The 18,751-nt window shown below is 42.4% G+C and overlaps 2 protein-coding genes across 3 annotated transcripts; one reads left to right on the forward strand and one right to left on the reverse strand.

The window, feature by feature from the left end:
* The first annotated feature begins 446 nt into the window (after positions 1 to 446).
* Positions 447 to 9,622, forward strand: znf646 (zinc finger protein 646). 2 transcript variants are annotated; one of them, XM_083993804.1, is made up of 4 exons: positions 447 to 578; positions 1,588 to 4,428; positions 4,652 to 5,731; positions 6,139 to 9,622. In XM_083993804.1, exons 2-4 carry the CDS (start codon positions 1,808 to 1,810, stop codon positions 7,031 to 7,033), a joined length of 4,596 nt encoding a protein of 1,531 aa, XP_083849930.1. In that variant the 5' UTR covers positions 447 to 578; positions 1,588 to 1,807; the 3' UTR covers positions 7,034 to 9,622. The 2 variants fall into 2 exon arrangements, with proteins under 2 accessions (XP_083849930.1, XP_083849931.1); XM_083993805.1 differs by having other exon boundaries at positions 6,239 to 6,415.
* Positions 9,623 to 9,915: 293 nt separating this feature from the next.
* Positions 9,916 to 17,348, reverse strand: LOC311002392 (tumor necrosis factor receptor superfamily member 12A). The gene is made up of 5 exons (XM_083993744.1): positions 17,160 to 17,348; positions 13,447 to 13,545; positions 12,274 to 12,417; positions 11,809 to 11,857; positions 9,916 to 11,563 (listed from the first exon to the last, which is right to left on the reverse strand). The coding sequence occupies exons 1-4, from the start codon at positions 17,239 to 17,241 to the stop codon at positions 11,817 to 11,819; spliced, it is 366 nt and encodes a 121-aa protein (XP_083849870.1). The 5' UTR covers positions 17,242 to 17,348; the 3' UTR covers positions 9,916 to 11,563; positions 11,809 to 11,816.
* Between the last annotated feature and the right edge of the window lie 1,403 nt (positions 17,349 to 18,751).

Consider the following 18,751-nt stretch of genomic DNA (forward strand, 5'->3'; position numbering starts at 1 on the left):
GCTCTCGGCAAGCCAAGTGTGTCACATTTTAAAACGTTCAGTGTTTAAAAAAAAAAAAAAAAATACAAAGATAAGACCCGCGATATATTACAGAACCTGGGTTGAAAACACGGTGATCATAACAAAGTAGAGGGTTTTTAATCTACGTGGAAACACCCTTGCCAAGCTACAAAGCTCATAAGTGACAGCCGGTGCTAGCTCCGAGTGCTAACCGGCAGCTAGTGTGCTTTATTATGTATTTTTGCGATAGACAGAACCATGGTATTACAATAAAACGTCCAATGCCTTAAGTGTATTTTCTGTTTTGTAATTGCATTGGTACTGGACTCGCCGCCGTTCTTTTGTTTTTTACTAAACTAAACTTTTTGCCCTCCTACCTTTTAGTTGCTTCAGAGGGAAGTATTTCTCTGCTGCACATTTCCTGTTTCCTAGCAACAAGAGCAATGTGGAAACGGGGATGGAAGAAAAAAAAAGACAAATGGGGAAAGAGGGGGTGCCCTTTACATAAAACAACGTTTCTAAAAATAATGAATGAAAATATATCCTCGGAGGCATGCACTGAATCAATACTGATGCAGGTATTTAATCTGACGCATCTGCTAATGTTGTGATTCCGCATTTTGAAAGGACTTCTTGGCTTTTTGGTGCAATGTTTGTTTAGCTAGCTGGTGGCGCGCTAACGTTAGCTCGCGCTAGCTCTGTGATTGAAATTTAGCTGTAATTAATTTGTTTATCATACTTATTATAATATGGAGAGTACGACTGTGTTCATTCCGTGTGTGTTGATAATGACCGACGGCGTGGGTAGTCGCAGCGGCGATAAATCTGCAGAGAAAGGCGTTGGTCTCCCGGTTTATTGACATAGCTAACGGTAGTTCATGTAGCCTGCTGGTGCAGAGATGGAGCATCTCGTGTCAGGAGCCACAGTTTCAGCTTATTAGATGTAACTTGATGAATCCGTCTTTGATGCCCGTTACATGCGGGTTGAACAATCCGATTTACTCACTTATTTATTTTTGACGGACTAAAATCAGGACCAGCTGTTGTGGAAAGAAAAAAAAAATATATATATAGGCTATATTGCATGTCAGTAACCGTTACTAAACTGATACAAGTGCATTTTACAGTTGAAATTGTCATTTTGTACTTGACTATGATAATTTTCAGACTACAAGTACTATATTTATTTATTATATTTAAAAAATGTGTGATTATGTCACCTCTAGCACCCTATAGGCCTAATGTATGCAGGGCTCCAGACGAACTATTTTTTAATGGGAGTACAAACAGAAAATTTGGGGGCACAAATCAACTTGCTTTTCATTCGTGATCTTCATACACCTTGGACTGCCACCTGTAATGACAGATTACAGATTCAGCAAACAGTAAATTTACTGGTTGCACATGCAATTTGCCCCTAGAATTTGAGACAGTACAAGTTGCACTGTCTCAAATTCTAGGGGCAAATTGCCCCATTTAGGGGCAGTCTGGAACCCTGGAATGTCCTGTTCACTGTGTTGAAATTATTACTGTAATGTTTTTTGTTATTATATTTTCCACCTCTTTAATCTCTTCTGCTTTTAACAGCTCAGTTCACCTGCCTCACCTGAAGTCTAGACGGTCTCCTAGTTGTGTGGAAGTGGTTCTCAACATCCTCTGCCGTGTTTCCTCCCTGGAGATTCCTTGGACCTCATTGTAAAGAAAGAATTCTTCTTTTTATACAGACACACAAGGCATCTAATGCATTTCCCTCCTCCACACTCAACCACTCTGTGTCTGGTGCACTTGATTCAATCATTATCTTGTGATGGCAGCGCAAGACGCTGGCAGGACAACAGGTTTCCCTTGCAAACAGTGTGGCATGGTGTGTCCCAATATGCCAAGTCTGCTGGAGCACATGGATGCTCACCTTCAACAAGAAGAGGAACGTAAATTTAGATGTGATGAATGTGGACGTGGTTACAGGCACGCAGGTAGCCTAGCTAACCACAAAAAGACTCATGAAGTGGGTTCCTTTCAGTGTAACGTATGTGGTAAAGAAAACTCAAATGCTCTGTCCCTGAAAAGTCATCTTCGGAGCCACACTTCACAGAAAAAGTACTCCTGTACTGAATGTGGGAAAGGATTTCGTCTGGCAACACAGCTGACCACGCATGAAAGGGTTCACCTTGCCAGGCGAGTAAAGGAGCAGACATACAGGAAGGTAGACATGGAATATAACACACATGAAGAAGGACATGAGATTGAAGACGATCTCGACGACTATTCTGCCACTGTTGGGACTTCTACAGAAAGCAGCCCAGCTGAGGACAAAGCAGAGGTTGTTTATGATGCACACGCAGAGACCTCTGATGATGCAGCAAATCGCCCTTTCAGATGTGATGTGTGTGACAAATCGTACATTCACCATCGAAGCTTGACCAACCATAAAAAGACTCATCAGGTGGGAATGTTTGAGTGCACAGTCTGTTTCAAACTCTTCAATAACATGGCTGCTCTCTACAGCCACCAGAGAACTCACAAGGGGAGAAGCGGGACAGACCCTGGTTCAATGGGTGGGTCATACACAGACACACCACTTGGCCAGTTTTCACCTCAGGGTCAGGATGCTCCAGTGAATTTCTGCCATTTATGTCAGGTACTATTCCCCAGTGACGAGGAGTTCCAGGAGCACATCCAAATGCATAACTCCACATCAATGTCATTTGGGCTTCAAGACAACTTGTTAGAGAACCACAGTATATCATATGACAACAGTATTGCTTCACCTGAGTCAAGTTTTTATGCATCTCCTATAAATAACGTGCCGTCAGTCCCATCGATAGATAATCATGGAGGTTTTGATCAGCAACAGGAGCAGATTATAAGTAATGGTCACGTATACTCAGATTGCTCCAATAATCAAACTCCATCTTCCAGTAGCACTCAGGGAGAACCCCCAATCATAACCACAAACATTCTCGATCCTGTCCTGACACACTCACAAAACACTGACGATGCAACTGAAATGGAAGAGACTTCAACTGTAGACTCTGACGGGCGTCCCTTCAAGTGTCAGATCTGCGGGAAAAGCTACCGGCACTCTGGGAGCCTAATCAACCACAAAAGGTCACATCAGGTGGGGATTTACCAGTGCTCTGTTTGCAGAAAAAGCTATCCTCACTTGGCCGCCCTCAAAAGTCATCTCCGTCTCCACAAAGCTCAGTCATCATCCTTTAGCCTCAACGCTGGGGGAGACTGGCTCTCCTCAGAGCCCCTCACTATGGATAACCAGCAGGGCTGCTTCTCCTCACAAGAGGAGGACGGCACTCAGGCTATGCTCAGTATCAATCAGAAGAATGGTGTGGACCACAGCAATGGAGCTTTGTACCATGAGCAGTTTAATCAGGACTTTTCTCACGATATGACAGTGCATCTACCTCACAACGAACACCTGATGCAGAGGCACATGTGTGCAGACTGTGGTGAGACATTTTCAGACATTGAAGGGATTAAATCCCACAGTTGTCCACTGCTGCAGCAGCAACATGACACAACTAGCAGTGAGTATGAGAGTAATACAAACTTCCAGGACAGTAACAGTCACTATTCCATCGGAAATCCAGGGAGTAACGTAGAGTTTCATGGTCTGAACGGTAGCCATGATCAGAGTTACTTTGAGCAGAGTTTCCATGAAAGTGTGAGCAGTCATCAACAGAACGGTGGTGGAGAAGAGGATACAGCTGAAGAGGAGGAGGAGGAGGAGGAGGAGGATGATGATGATGATGATGGAGATCTCTATCAGTGCTCTATATGTGGAAACAGCTACACCAGCATGAGGGCTCTCAGGAGCCATCTCCGAGGGCACACACAGTCCCATGGTACTCCTGCAAGCTCAGGGCCTTCATCCATGTCCTCCCATGAAGAAGTGAAAGATGAGGAGCTGGGAGAGATGATGATCTGCAGCACATGTGGAGAAAGTTTTGCCAACAGGCAGGACTTGATTACCCATCAGCTCCTGCACAACAATGACCAAGTAAATAATGTCGATCATTTACATACAAACAGCGATGTGTCTGGAGGCAAGGAGGAAGCACAGAGTATCATCTGCGGCAGCTGTGGCATTTTCTGCACCAGCTACCATCATCTGGAGAACCATGGCTGTACAGCCGAGAGGAAAGATGAGTCAATGAGTGGTAAAGAGGAAGTGAAAGCAAATGATGTTACCCAGCATGAAGACACGAGTCGCGTTAAAGAGACACGAAGCGATACTGAAGGCCGTCAGTACAAGTGTGATCAGTGTGGGCGGTCCTACAGACACGCTGGCTCTCTTCTTAACCACAAAAAGTCCCACAAAACAGGTGTATTCAGATGTCTTGTCTGCCAGAAACGCTTCTACAACCTGTTGGCCTTAAAAAACCACCAGAGATCACACTTTGATATCAAGAGGTTAGTTCCAACATAAACACACATCATTGTTAAATGTACAGTTATTACATTGTCACTCATGTTGAATTTTTTTTATCAATTTAACGTTAAAGAAGAGAAAAAGTAACTATTGACTTGTAGTGTTGATTTTGTGATGTTTTGAATCATGCCTCTTTTCATTGTGTTGAGTTTTTCTCATTCTGCTAACTCAGAGTTAATATATTTCCCTCCTCTTCTCCCCCAGGCACACTTGCCATGAGTGTGGGAAAGCCTTCAAAATCCAGAAGCAGCTATTGAACCACCTGAGAAGACACAAAGAAAACCAAGCCAAAATTCAGGAACTCAACAACCAGATCCAGGCCCTCATGCAGATGAATGGGACCCGGTCGGATGGAGGAATGCAGTCCCTGACTTCAAATTCCAATCAGGCTTTTCCTTCTCCTCGACACTGCAAGCAAGTGGCTGAAGGGAAAACGGCTCACATGAAGAGTGAGACTTTGGTCAAATCAGAGGACACAGGTGACCCGCGACCTTTCGCCTGCGATCAGTGCGGGCGCACGTATCGCCACGCAGGCAGCCTGGTCAACCACAGAAACTCTCATAAAACAGGTGAATATTATTGTTCTGTATGTAACAACACTTATTCCAATCAACTAGCAATGAAAAACCACTTGCGCACCCACTTTGCATATAAAAAGCACTCTTGCCAAAACTGTGGAAAAGGCTTTAGAGGAAAGAAGCAGCTAGGAGCTCACGTCTGTGCAAACCTCAGAAAGCATGGGGCCGGAGGCAGGAGGGGTTTAAAACCTAGAGCCTTGAAGTGTAAGGAATGTAAGCTGGCCTTTACCTCTGTTGACGCTCTGGCAGCCCACACCTGTGACAGACCATCAGGCAGCAGCGATGCACAACTAGTTGTGTCCTCAAACAAAGAGGAGCGCCCTTTCACATGCAACATATGTAATCGCAGCTACCGCCACGCAGGCTCACTCCTGAACCACAAAAATACTCACAAGACGGGACACTTCAGCTGCACCTTCTGCTCTAAGCCCTTCACTAACCCCATGGCCCTGCGCAATCACACACGCATCCACACCCAGAAGAAAAAGTATGTGTGTCTCACGTGCGGAAAGGCCTTCCGCCTCGCCAGTATCCTACACAACCACCAGAGGGTCCACAACAGGGTGGCCAGTCACTTCAGCTGTCCTGCGTGTGGAAAGAGCTTCCAGGGCCGGTCCGGTCTCAAGAGGCACCGGTGCCGCAGAGGTCAGGAGAACTCAGCGAGAGTTGGAGTCCAGCAGTCAGAGAGGGGAGATAAGTGCTTCATGTGAGTTATTTCTTTATTGAGAACTGAGTTTCTAAGTCCTATTAGTGAATATTGGTGTAGTATTTATGTATTGCGCTTTATGGTTAACAAAAAATCCTGACCTGATTGAGTTTTGTCTCCAGAAAACACTGACAGTTTTCAAATGTAAAAATTCCCACTCAATATGTAACTATATTTCAAAACACACAACACATTTCAAGTATTCTTACCAAAAATTGTTGATGTCATGTGTTAATGTGGACTTGTTAAGTGTCAGTACAGATCACTTACAGATCAAGTATGGCTTAGGCTCTTATATTTAATGATAGCAATAGTTAAGGAAGATGATCAGTAATTTACTGTTGGTTTAAATGATCTGGGTTGCACTGTCTTATTAGGGACTGAACATGAACATGTCCCTGCTGCAGGTGTGACCTGTGTGGGCGCTCCTACCGCCACGCTGGCTCCCTCCTCAACCATAAAAAGACACACTCCGAAAACCTCCACCACTGTACCTTGTGTCTGCAGACATTTCCCGATCCTCTCAGCCTACAGCTCCACTCGCAGATGAGGCGTCACTGCTGCCCCGAGTGCGGCAAGACTTTCTGTCTGGTCGCGCACCTGCAGAGCCACATGGAGGTGCACTCGAAGGACCAGGCCGTGGTCTGCAGCCTCTGCCAGCAGAGCTTTCCCACCGCAGAAAGTTACCAGCAGCACCACGACACGCACCACCGGGGTGAGGCCCCCTATCAGCAGGCTGCGGACGAACCCATAGATAACAACCTCTGCTGGGACTCAGGAATAAATCAGACCATGGGGATGGATGAGATGCAAAAACAGGTTCCACCACCTCTGTCCCATATTCCAGGAAGCATCACCGATTCACAGAAGGGCAACGACACGGCTGGCACGGAGGAGAAGAGCCACGTCTGCGAGCACTGTGGCCGCACTTATCGCCACGCCGGCTCCCTCCTCAACCACAAGAACAGCCACAAGACGGGCTCGTTCTTCTGCTCCATTTGTCAGAAGGAGTTCACCAACCTGATGGCTCTCAAAAACCACCGACGCATTCACACGGAGCCCAAGCGCTACCAGTGCCTGGAGTGTGGAAAGGCGTTCCGCGTGTCCACTCAGCTCATATGTCACCGACGGATCCACACCAAAGAGAAGCCCTTCGCCTGCCTGCTGTGCGACAAGAGCTTTTCAAGCAAGTCAAACCTGCGGCACCATCAGAAGATGCACCAGAACACTCAGACCTACGACTCCTCGTTTAGCATGGACGCTGACTCATTTATGGACCTGGACATGGGGTCTTTCCTATAAAGTAGTACCCCAGGAACATACAAGAGAAGAGGACAGGTGCTCCTCTTATTATCTGTTCTGTATCCCTCTTATCAGTAATTGTAAACCAGTATTTTTTCAGAAAGTGCTCCTTGGTCCTGACACAAACTTCTTTTTAAAGATGAACATTTCATTACCGACTTCCAGTCTTACCTCCACAACAGACAGCAGCATCACTGCAAAGTGAGTTTACTGGTCAGCTTTTAATAAGGTCTGAATGTTTTCCATGAATACACAGGAATCCAGATACAGGACAGGCGACGAACACATTCGTCGCCGCTCATTCCTCAACGACAAACCAACCAACCAACCAAAGTCAACAGAAAAGTGCAGCCCAGGTCCATGTAAGAACATTAACACTGATGATGTTTTTGTAAGACCTCTACTCTTAACGGGGATCTCTCCTCTCTTGCTATGTATTATTGTGTTCAGTGCCTCTGTAAGTTCCTTAGGAAACAAAATATACAAACTATATTTATCTTTGAATCCTTTTGTTAGCTTTGCCGTCAATCTCGAAGGACTGCTCACTTTCCTTTGGGATTTCACATAGGGCAAGCCTGTTGTTATTAAGTCAAATACCTCTGGGTGTGTCCAAAGGTCAGTGGCAAACTGAAATCATATTATCAAGTAAATAGTTGTACTGCTAATAATATTCACATTAAGTGACATTGTATGCTAAAATGGATGTATTTATTAATTTATTCCTGTTATTTTATGTCCATATTTTATTAGAAAAACTTTTTATGAATGTTGTTAAAAAAAACTGTCTTCTAAAACTCATGTAGCCTTTAAGGAACTTCATCATTTGATTTTGTAACTCATTAGATTTCAGTTACAACAGGCAGGAACGGATGATGTTCCCGAGGATGGTGTTTTGTGCACATCATCCTCAGGTGTGTGCAGCACTCAGGGGAAACCTTCAAAAGGAACACACCTGACGTGTAAAACATTGTAGAGAATCTGTTTCTGAGCTGAAACGGAGCATTTTTTCCACTCGTGCCATTTCAACATGTTTCTATTTTAGCTCATGTGACGCTTCTCGGAGTCACTCCAACGTTTAGTTGCAGCTACACATGCAGTGCATGCTGGAATCCATCTTTGAACACTCAGAGAAGCATCGTTAATGTTGAAGTGCCAGTGCCTAAAATGTAAACCGACTGTAGCAGTTTAATGTAAACAAACCTCCCGTCACTGTACTTGTTATACTGTAAAACGGTGTTTTTTTTTTTTGTCCAATTCATTCGATTTTTAGAATTGATCAGATGATTTATGAACAGCAACAAACATTTCACATGTCTCAAAGCAGTCAATAACTAAATGTTGCAACAATGAGGTGAAAGTGGTTCTTCTTTGTTTCAGTTATGTTTTTCCCTTCACTAATGCTGTATATGAATCAAATTGAATTACTTTGCATTTCTACTTTCAAGCCAACAAATATGGACTAAATAACTAATTCTGCTAAGCACAAGTATTATTACTGCAAACATACCAGAGCTTCGTGAATTTGCAGCGACGAACCATTTTCACATTCACTGTTCAAGTTCATGTACCACTTATTTTCTGTGAAAAATGTGCAATTATTGATTTAATTTTATTTTTTCTATGTTGTGAATGTTGTTCCTTATGTCTTTTGTTGAAATAATCTCAGTTCTTGCAGAAGAGAACACATGGCCTTTGTTTTTATAATAATCTAAAATGAGATTTTCTTTATGCCATATACATTACATTTCATGTATGCGTATGTTGGCACTGGTCAGAAGTATGAAATACCTCATGGAAAGCCCTGCCTACCTAGTAACTGCTACTTAATGCCTCATGCAGCTTAATTGTAGGGGATACACTGTAATCATACAAACTCAGATATTTACCAGTTGTAAGACATGGAATGGACGAAGCATCACTCTTAAGATTTTTACTTTGTAGTTTGCAGAATCTGTTTCCACCGTGACACCGTTGTTTCTCTGCAGTTTGTTGTTTTCAGAGTTATATTTGCACACGTGTAGTTGAGACACTTGTAGCCTAAGGACGATGGTTGGTCAATAATAACGTAGCCGAGATGTTGTTTGTTGGACAGGCAACGAGTCGGCTGCTCGATAGTTCACCTCAGCTCATTTTGCGGGTCGTAATATTTAAGCAATATGCTGAAAGTATTGTTCCAGTGCACAAAATGAATTCATCTCATCTGTCTTCAACATATTCAGTATATTGACACTAGCCTTCAAAAATCACTTGCCATCTGCCATTTTGTTACAATATTTTAAAAGCCTGTGCGTATTAATTGTTCCGATTTAGATGATTCCTGTAACATATTTTCATATACCATGGTAGCCTACATGTAAAACAACACATGCACATTTCAGTTAGAAGTGTAAACTGACTTTATTTTTGTACGACGTTTATGTTCTCGTTTCCTGTGGCACTTAACACGTTCACTCCTCTGTCATTGATCACACTCACAGCCTGTTATTTGTGGCGTGCGTTAATCTCAGAGCTCTCTCTGTAAATATTAGAATGATAACGGTTGGATCTCTGTACATTTACGGCAAGATTTCGTTTGGCAGGAGAAAACTGCTAGATTAGCTATTGTGTAATAAAAAGCATATACCACATGTTCTGATTTATTGGATTTCCAGTGCTCAAAAATGTCTGCTCAGTATTTAATTCATATTTATATAACTATTTTGTCACTCTGGAGCGTAGATTTTTACTTCTTTGTTAGAACTTAGTTTAGAATATAAGCAAATTATTGATAAAACTAGTTGAAATCAATTAAAAGACTTGAAAAATACAATGTGTTTATTTCTTGTCCACATTCTGCCACATGATAGTCATCAATAAGCCTCGGATTGTTATTGAAAGTTGTCAGTTTTATTGTGAAAATACTTTTGGTACACAAAGCAGTCTATAAGATAGCGTTAGGTAAAAGATGCCAGTGCATGTACAGTATATACAGTTTGGAAAAAGAAAGCAAGAAATAGAAGCGGAAAGTGTTAGTTATTGCTCAGTAACATCATCGGCTGGCCTAGTGGAAGTTTAACAAAAAATCTTCACTGGAGTCCCTTTAAAAAAATGTGCTTGTCCCTCACAGTTGATGCAACACAACACTGTAAGATACTTTAAAATAAATAATATAAACATCTGGAGAAAAAAAAGGAAAAGAAATGAGGAAGTAATCTGTATTTGGGGTGATTCCCTAATTTTGCTGCCACAGGGCAAGCAGTTTACCCACATGCAGACAGATCCAAAACAAGACCTGAAACATTGTCAGTGATAAAATACCACAAAATTCCCCATACTCACATAGCTACTGTATGATGGTTTGAAAAAAAAAAAAAAAAAAAAACATTTTGCATTTTAAGAAAAAGTGGAAAACAACATCTCCGCCCACCATGTTGGTCACTGGTTTCCATGGCCACAATATTACAAACATACATCTAGACATGATACTTTACTTCCCACCCCCTTGTTGCAGATCTGAAGCCGTAGCACAGGTCAGAGTCAGTAAGCGTTGTGATTGTGTAGCTCCACCTAAAACACTGTAGGTGCAATTTTCCTCACTACAGTACATTCCTTGCAGCATTCCCACATGTTAACAGTTTGGGGATTGTGTGTCTAGTGTTTCAAACATCCTGTCCTACCAACGCTGGGACGGTAACGTGCATTCTGGGGTTGAAAGATTCAGCTATGCTCATCTTAAATTCTACTTAAGTAAAAAAAAACTTCTAAAACACACAAGACAATGGTTTTCTGACCTGCAATAAAGGGTCTGTGTTGGTCTCAGGAGACCTGGTAACAGTGCATGGTACAGTTTGCTTCCTTATATCAACAGCTTCATCACTGTATCAGGCTACAAAGAGAACAGGTAAAGACAGGGACGAAGGCTAGAGTACATTTCACCTATAAGTAGCTACATTCAAATGGCCTTGATGTGCCTGACAGTTTGTCTTTCTCACATGTGGTTTATCTTTAAAAGGCCGTTGTGGTGACTAACCAGCAGAGAGACCCCGTCTAACCCCGCAGAGTCGCAGGAGATCAAACTGCAGCCCAGCGGGTCGCAGTAGAGCCATGTTACATTCATCGGAGTCCCTGCTGGAAAATAGCACGATACAAAACTTGAAGCATTGATTTGTAGTTTTGCCTGGATTCTGAATCACAAACCCACAAAAGGTCATCCAGATCATAATCTTGCTTATGTGGTTTACAGAGGCACACAGAATCTGAAGAGGAAAAAACAAAAAAAAGATGTCACTTAAAACAACGTTGTTACTATTCCTACGGAGGTGTGAGAGTTGCTCGTTGTAAGTCCTGTGGTCACGGCTGGGACCTATGCTGAGCGTGAGAACCGAGCACATCTCTTCACTGAACAGTCTAATAAATTAAAAAATGGTCCGATTCTGGTGGAGAGACACCCTGCAGTCAGAGTATACACTTCATGGTCCAGAGGGTCCTGCGTCCGGCTCTGAGCCAGTCGCTGGCTGGTTCTGTCACATCTGTTTCCAGAGGAAGATGAGGCTGTGGGGGGGCATGACAACAACTCAGGTCTCTTTATGTTCACATATCATGTCAAATAAACACGTTTAACTAACAGGATCTGACTAATATGGGCCTAGTGTGTTGATAGAGCAAACATAAAAACAACATATTTTTCCATTTAAACTACCTATTTTTCATTTTTGATCCTTATATCTTTGGATTTTTTCAGCTTTTCAATCACATCCAGATTTTCATTCAAACACCAAAATGTAAATGATACCTACTGAAATGTTTAAGCTTGATAAAGTGGCCCCGCGGTTTCTTCGATGGGTTCTGTGTGACAAAATGAAGAGGAGAAACATGATCACTTTCCCATCCTTTTGTGTATCTAAATGTACAAGCATTAAGTGAAAACACAGTGAGAGATAATTTCTGTGCCATTTCTGATAGTTTTGTGTGACACAGCTGCAAAAGCTTAAGAGCTGGACACACTGTGCACATGTTTGCGTTTCACTAGGGACAATAAATGATTTTTTAAAGGATTACTTAACCTCAGAGTAATCTTTGTCATCAATAACTCATCTCTGTTCTCTTTGAAAGTCAAGGTTTTTCCCTCCATGTCGTCATAGACAATGCACGATTTGACTAACTAACACAGAGACGGTCTTTTTTAAGTGGCAGAGCCCTGGATTGCAGCGTTTGGCTCTGACGCACTTGAAACACATGACACAGGCAGAGGAGAATCTCACCACGTAGAGGCCGCTTGTGTGACTTGCGTCGATGCACCATGACTCCGATAATCAACGCGGCACCGACCAGAACAACAGCCAGCACCGAGAAGCTGGTGATGGCCGCCAGCTTCCACACGTCAGGCGCGTCCTCCACCTTTGTACCTAGTGATGCAGAACATGACAATATAAACTGCAGCACTGAGAGAGAGGACACCGCTGCATGAACTCATCAAGTAGGGGAGACTGGGGACAGTTGCAACACTTTTTACATTTTTCTCAGTTACTCAGAGACTATTTGGACTAGGCTCACCAAACTTTTATAGATTAAACATACATTTGTCAGCTAATTAGTCATACCATTTAAAGATGGTTACATATGACACATCAATCACAATATTCATTTGAATGGAAGAATCCAGACGTTGCAACTGACCCCAAACGTGGGGACAGTTGCAACACGGATAAGGGACGGTTGCAACATATTAAACATACATAAAATTTCACTAATTAACTTTTGATTTTTGTCTCAATAAGCATAGAATTCCAAAAATATGCACTGTCTTACAATAATACTATAGTATTATTTAGTTATTTAGTAATATTTATCAGAGAACAGTTGGAGTTTTGTTTTGCGTAGAACATAGGCCTTGAGTCAATGTGCAGAGGTTAACAGTGGTAATAAAACTCAATAGCTCAGTGTGAGACAAGAAGAATGAAACTATTTGCAATACAAGAAACTTTTATAAACATGTACTCTACTTTTGGATGATTTATTCACTGTATGACATCAAATAAATTTACTTTTCTCTAATTTTCAAAGGAAAATATATGTGGCTACGTCTGTCCCATAGAATAATTGAATAAGATAACTACAAATTGCATATTTCATTATAGGAAGTTATCTGGAGAATTATTTTGAAATCTTAGTCTCTCGTGGTTTAATATAATTGGCTGTTCTGTTCATCATGAGGAAAAAAAATAGATATATTGTGCCTATTTTAAGCTAAAAATGTTTCATTTTATACATTTGCATTTGCATAGTGCTATATAGTGCTATATTGGTGGGTAGAGGGTCTAACTGTGAATGTGCAGTGTGAGTGTCATCACTCTAGCATGTTTCTGATTGGAGAAATAAGGCTTGTTGCAACCGTCCCTTGTTGCAAGTCTCCCCTAACTCAGTCTGTGTCTTACATGTGTTGCAGGACGGGGTCTTGGGGTACTGCTTGCACGATGCACACGGCACACAAACGTCCAAGTCTGAGTTCCAAAACTCCAAGGAGCCGCACTGACCTGCACACAGAGAACACCCCATTAATGTTATGACACTTTATGATTCATATAAGTCATTCATAGGAAACAGGTTGTCATAGCTTGAGCACTGGTGTTTCCAGAGTTAAACACTTCTGGTGTGTTATGAAATACAATCTTTAGAAATTGTTGTAAGCCACATGAAATGTTATGATGTCGGAGGTAATGGTGGAAGAGCATGGATCTGAGACTGATGCAAATGTTTTTTAGCAAGCGACCATAATTCTCTAACAGTCTGGTAAAACAATAAACCTCAAAATTCAGCTGGAGTCAGTTACTGCAGGTGTGACCTGAGCAGGACACATGAGAAACTTGGTGGTTTTCTTCATCTTGTGAAAACAAATCTGGGAAATTCCTTCGGGTAGGACTGCTGATGTAACACGGCTGCGTGAGAGAGACAGAGAGAGAGAGAACTGCTGGGTAACTGTGCGGTGCGTGAGCAGGCAGGGAAGGCAGCAGAGAGAGGAGCAGGATGTGTCTTCATACAGCACTTCCGCTGAAATGTTTTGCTTCTGTGTGCGCGTGTGACTTCCAGAGAATGAAGAAGCGCTGCGGCATCTGACAGACAGAGAGGTTGGCAGACGGTGGTTAGGCTCTTGAGAGAAAAAATGTCTACGACCGTGGACACAAAGGAAAGCTTCTTCTTCTTCGTCGTCTTCTTCTTTTTCTGGCAGCTGAACAATCACGTCCCACATGATGAAGAAGGAGCACAAGTGGAAACAGTGCAGGGATTGCTTTGGTGTTTTTCAGACTGTGCAGGTTTAACATCCTGGCCTTGGTTAAGACATAAGAATGCACTAATACCCCAAGGTCATGGATGAGGTGGAGACCATTGTGACATCAAGCTGAAAAACAAGCTCTGCAAAATAATACCCCAACACAAAGCTGGCCTTATAAGATGACAAAAAACAACACCAAACATGACCACGACAGATAATGTAACACGGAAACAGTGAAGGGAGATAATTCACAGATAAAAATGATAAGTGTCTTGCTTCCTCTTCAGAGTCACACACATGTATTTGCATGAACAAATTCTTTTGTGTCCAGCATTAGGGGGGTGAACCACACCAGCTTCAAACTGAGTCATCATCTGTGGTGACTTTCATGTTCAAAACTAGCAACTTAAACATCACAGAGAGCAATATCAAAACTATCACAGAGGAGGGTTTGACGTAAACCCAAAACAGTTAAACCACATTGTAGGACAATGTGGCTGTTAGAGAGGCAATAATAGCGGCTAATTACTAGCACTGTGAAATCAAACTGTCGGAAACTGTTTCAAACCACAAAGTCAGGTTAATGAGAAAAACCACCAGACATGACAGACTTATCGAAAAATGAAACAAGGAAACATTCTCTAGATATTTCATTTGATAAATGCTCTTTGCTCAGTGAAAGTATCTAAATATGACTGTGTCCGGTTTTTTTTAATTATTATTAAGTAACTTATTTAGTGACTGATATTATTGCAATCTTGTATCATGGTCACGCAGGTCTGATGCTGATGGTTTAGTGAGGGAGTGGGAGTCATGATGAGTCAGTTCTGTTTCACAAAACAGTGTTAATTATTATTACCTAATTTGCTTCTTTAAGCTTTAAATAAGTTTTCAGACGAAACCATCTGAGAAATTCTGAGAAGTGTCTCTGCTGACGAGTCATCTGGAACCAACCGAACTAGACACTGAGTCAAAAACATGGAGAGGGGTTAACTATAATATACTACTAAAATATATATATATTTATATTACAAGTGTTGTAATCTATGATAGAATAGAATAGAAAAATACTTCACTCATCCCTCTGGAGGGAAATTCAAGTCGTCCAGCAGTTTACAAGAACACAGACTTGTTTTTAATAACAGAAGCTTGAAAATGATCTTCTGATGGGTGATTTTTTTTTTTGTCAGTCAACTGATTAAAGATGACTTCAAGTGCAAAAGAGTCTCCAAAAGAACCACCCTGATGATGTCGCAGTGATGTCGCAAGAGTTACCTCAGCTCGGACTTGAGGCAGTCTTGTTACAGCCTGTAAGCTTGACAGGTGTTTGTGCATCAGCAGTAGGGTGTCTTAAAGATAAAATATTTCAGTACAAACTCATCCTTTGTCAGAAATGTGCAGGAAGCTGTACTACATGAGTTTCACATGATGACACATAGTACATCATCCAACCAGTCAGAACAGGTCATTATTAACCAACTGCGTCCAGAAGGCACCTGCTCAACAAGTTATGTTTGAGGCATTTTGACCTCTCACTCTCTGGTTATGCAGCAGCCACATGCTCAGGCCCTTAGAGACTCTCCGTCCTCCGCTGCCAACTCGCCTGCAGAGCTGCAGACTGACTCATTTTTATAGCCGTGGTCACAGTAAAAATGTGTCACAGTTCTTGTAAGCCCGATGATTTCAGCTCTGCATCATCCATCCCAGTCCAGCTGGACTCACGCTCGAGGGTTCAAAAAGTCAAAGGAAGGAACTGAACCTTGACTCCTGGTCGACCTCTATCCAAACCACATCTGACGACCGGAGTTCTGCGCTTCTCAAATCAAACAACCTGAAACTGCTGATTAAACTGATAGGAATACTTCGGCCATGTTGAGTCTGACCTAAATTTTAAGGTTGAGAAAGAAATGGATCTCCTGGGGGTGTTTCAGTGGGAGTTTGCATGTTTTCTTCCAAGGACTTACTACACTCATTCATGAATGGCAACACATGCATCAGCCAGGGTTGCATTTTAAAAGGAAGAAAAAAGCTGCAGGGAATATCACAGTCAGTGTTATGGCTCAGCATGTCAAAATCTGGAAAACAAGGGGAAAAAAGCAATCTTTTGTGTTCATGACCAAAAAGACCTTGGCAGATCTCAGCACCTCGCCTGACAAAAGGGTGTTTTCTTGGGTGTGGGGGTGCTGTATTTTGTCATACATTGGATGGGGGTGGGTGGACCGACAGCTGATGCCCAGATGTAGGGATTGTTTCACACGGACGGGGTCTAGATCAAACATGTTTTGAGGTCAGTTTGTTTGAAAAAAAAATTGCATTTGGTAACTTTAATGTCAGAGGAAATGGTCCTAACCCAAGTAATTATTCAAGACTGCAATCTGAGTCTGTTGTTCTCCACTGGGAGCCTATCCAAACTTCAGAGGACTGTGGAAAACAAAGTCAAAAGCTCCTCTTCTTCCTCTTCTTCTTTCCTGTTTCTGAGATAGTAGAAAATATATATCTCTGTGCAAAATGGACCCTTGTGCACACACTTCCATGTGGCCTGTCCTTCTCACCCAGGGGCATGGATGGATGGGGTGAAATAAGGCGATCGGAATGCGGAACCGGTGAGATATGCAGCTGGTTAAGGAAGCGGCTCTGTAAGCAAGACCCACTATCTGGCTCCGTTATTCAGAGAGCAGACCACCCGACCATCAGGCACACAAAACAAGCACACACCAAACATTTGACCAAAACACAAACTTAAAACATGGAAGGAAAATGAAAAAAATATGGATTCAGGGGGGGGAAAAGAAAAAGAAATCTTCAAAGTAGTGATTTAACATTCAGTTTGAAAAATCTTGTTTTGGGAAGGAAAAAAAAAAACTTAATGTTACTTACTTTTCTGTGCGCTCACAGCGTGGAAATTGGTCACGGCCGCTATAATAAGTCCGCAGAGCGCGCAGAGAGCGTTTGAAGCCATGGTGTGTGCGGGGGAAAAGCTGCTCGCTGTCGGCTACACAATTCCCGAAAGTTCATCTGATTAACAATCCGTGCTGGGTTTTGAGCATGGAAAAGCGAGCATCAGAGTGAGTCACCCGGAGGAGTCTGCGCCTTGTTTTAATAGCGCACACACCCACGCTAACAGTTCAACTCCTATGAGTCATTTCCTATGTACTGTACTGCTCGGATTCTCTCCGTGCGCACTGCCCGACTCACAGGAAACTCCACTACCATAGTAATGTGGTTTCATTTGTCTCTGTTCAAGTGAAAGTTTCAACCTAAAACCACTTCAGGTATGATGACACTTCCAAATACTTATATTTCATATGTTTTTTAAAGGCCACACCCTTTTCTCTCCACATTTTTCCCCCCTTCTCCACCAGAGTCTGTGTAGTCTGGACTTAATAGTGTTCTCATTGTTATTACCACGCCTGTCGACGTCATCCCCTCCCCTCTGCCAAAAAACACAAGTCTCTGGCATGAGTCTGGGTCCCATACACAGAAAAAGAGGAACATCAACCGAGGCAAAAACAGATGACACTCACTAGGAAAAACTATCAGCTTTTTCTTTTCTTTTTTTTAAAGTCTTTACTCTGCTCGCACTTTAACTCTGATAAGCTTTATCTTTATCCACATGAGTGCCCACTGCAGATGGACAAAGACAGAAAGTGAGAGCAAGGGGATGATGATGATGATCTTAGTGTTTTTGCACACTGACATTTGAATAGTGAGTGTCCCTGACGCAGTGTGGTGTTATTAATGCCTGGGGCTGGGTGTAGCCTGCTGCTGCTGCTGCTGCTGCACAAATATGCAATAACAAAAGCCACTGGACGGCTGCCTGGAGTGCTATCAGGTTGGCCCCTGTCACAGCATTGTCTCATATATTAATGAGGAGCAGTCACACTCACTACAACATCTGTGGCACACAAAATCACCACTTAACACAAAGTGAAAACCACTAATTTATTATCAAGACAAGTTATGCACATTCATATGAGTAGCTAAACAACCACTGTCAGTGTGTTATAAAACAATAAGATTATTCTTACTTTTGCCAAATTTATATCTTAAGTCCTGCAGGGACTCTTTAGTTAACTGTTCCCAAATGCCCGATAACTTTTTTTTTTGTTCACATATTCACTTTCTTTCAGCAGCCTGGAACTTTTTATGTGTGCGCTACATGGTGTGAACTGCCTTTTCCCACAAGAGCTAACGTCAAACAGACGCTAACCAACCTCCCAGTAAATAGTTCACATCATCAGAACAGAGGAAAAGGGTTTTCATTGGCTCAATTAGGTTAGAAGCATGTTGTTAAACAGATGTTTTTGTACTCGACTGTCACGGCTAACCTTCAGGAAAGCAGTCTAAGAGGACCTGGATCAGCGCAGCTCACTAAGGACACCCATATGAGCTGACTTTCCACTGGAGTGATTTCATCAGTAATGAGGCACTATAAGCTGCAGATGTTGTGTCAAACTCTCCAATAGGAA

The sequence above is a fragment of the Trachurus trachurus genome, assembly GCF_905171665.1.
Source record: "Trachurus trachurus genome assembly, chromosome: 19".
Taxonomy (NCBI): Eukaryota; Metazoa; Chordata; class Actinopteri; order Carangiformes; family Carangidae; genus Trachurus; species Trachurus trachurus.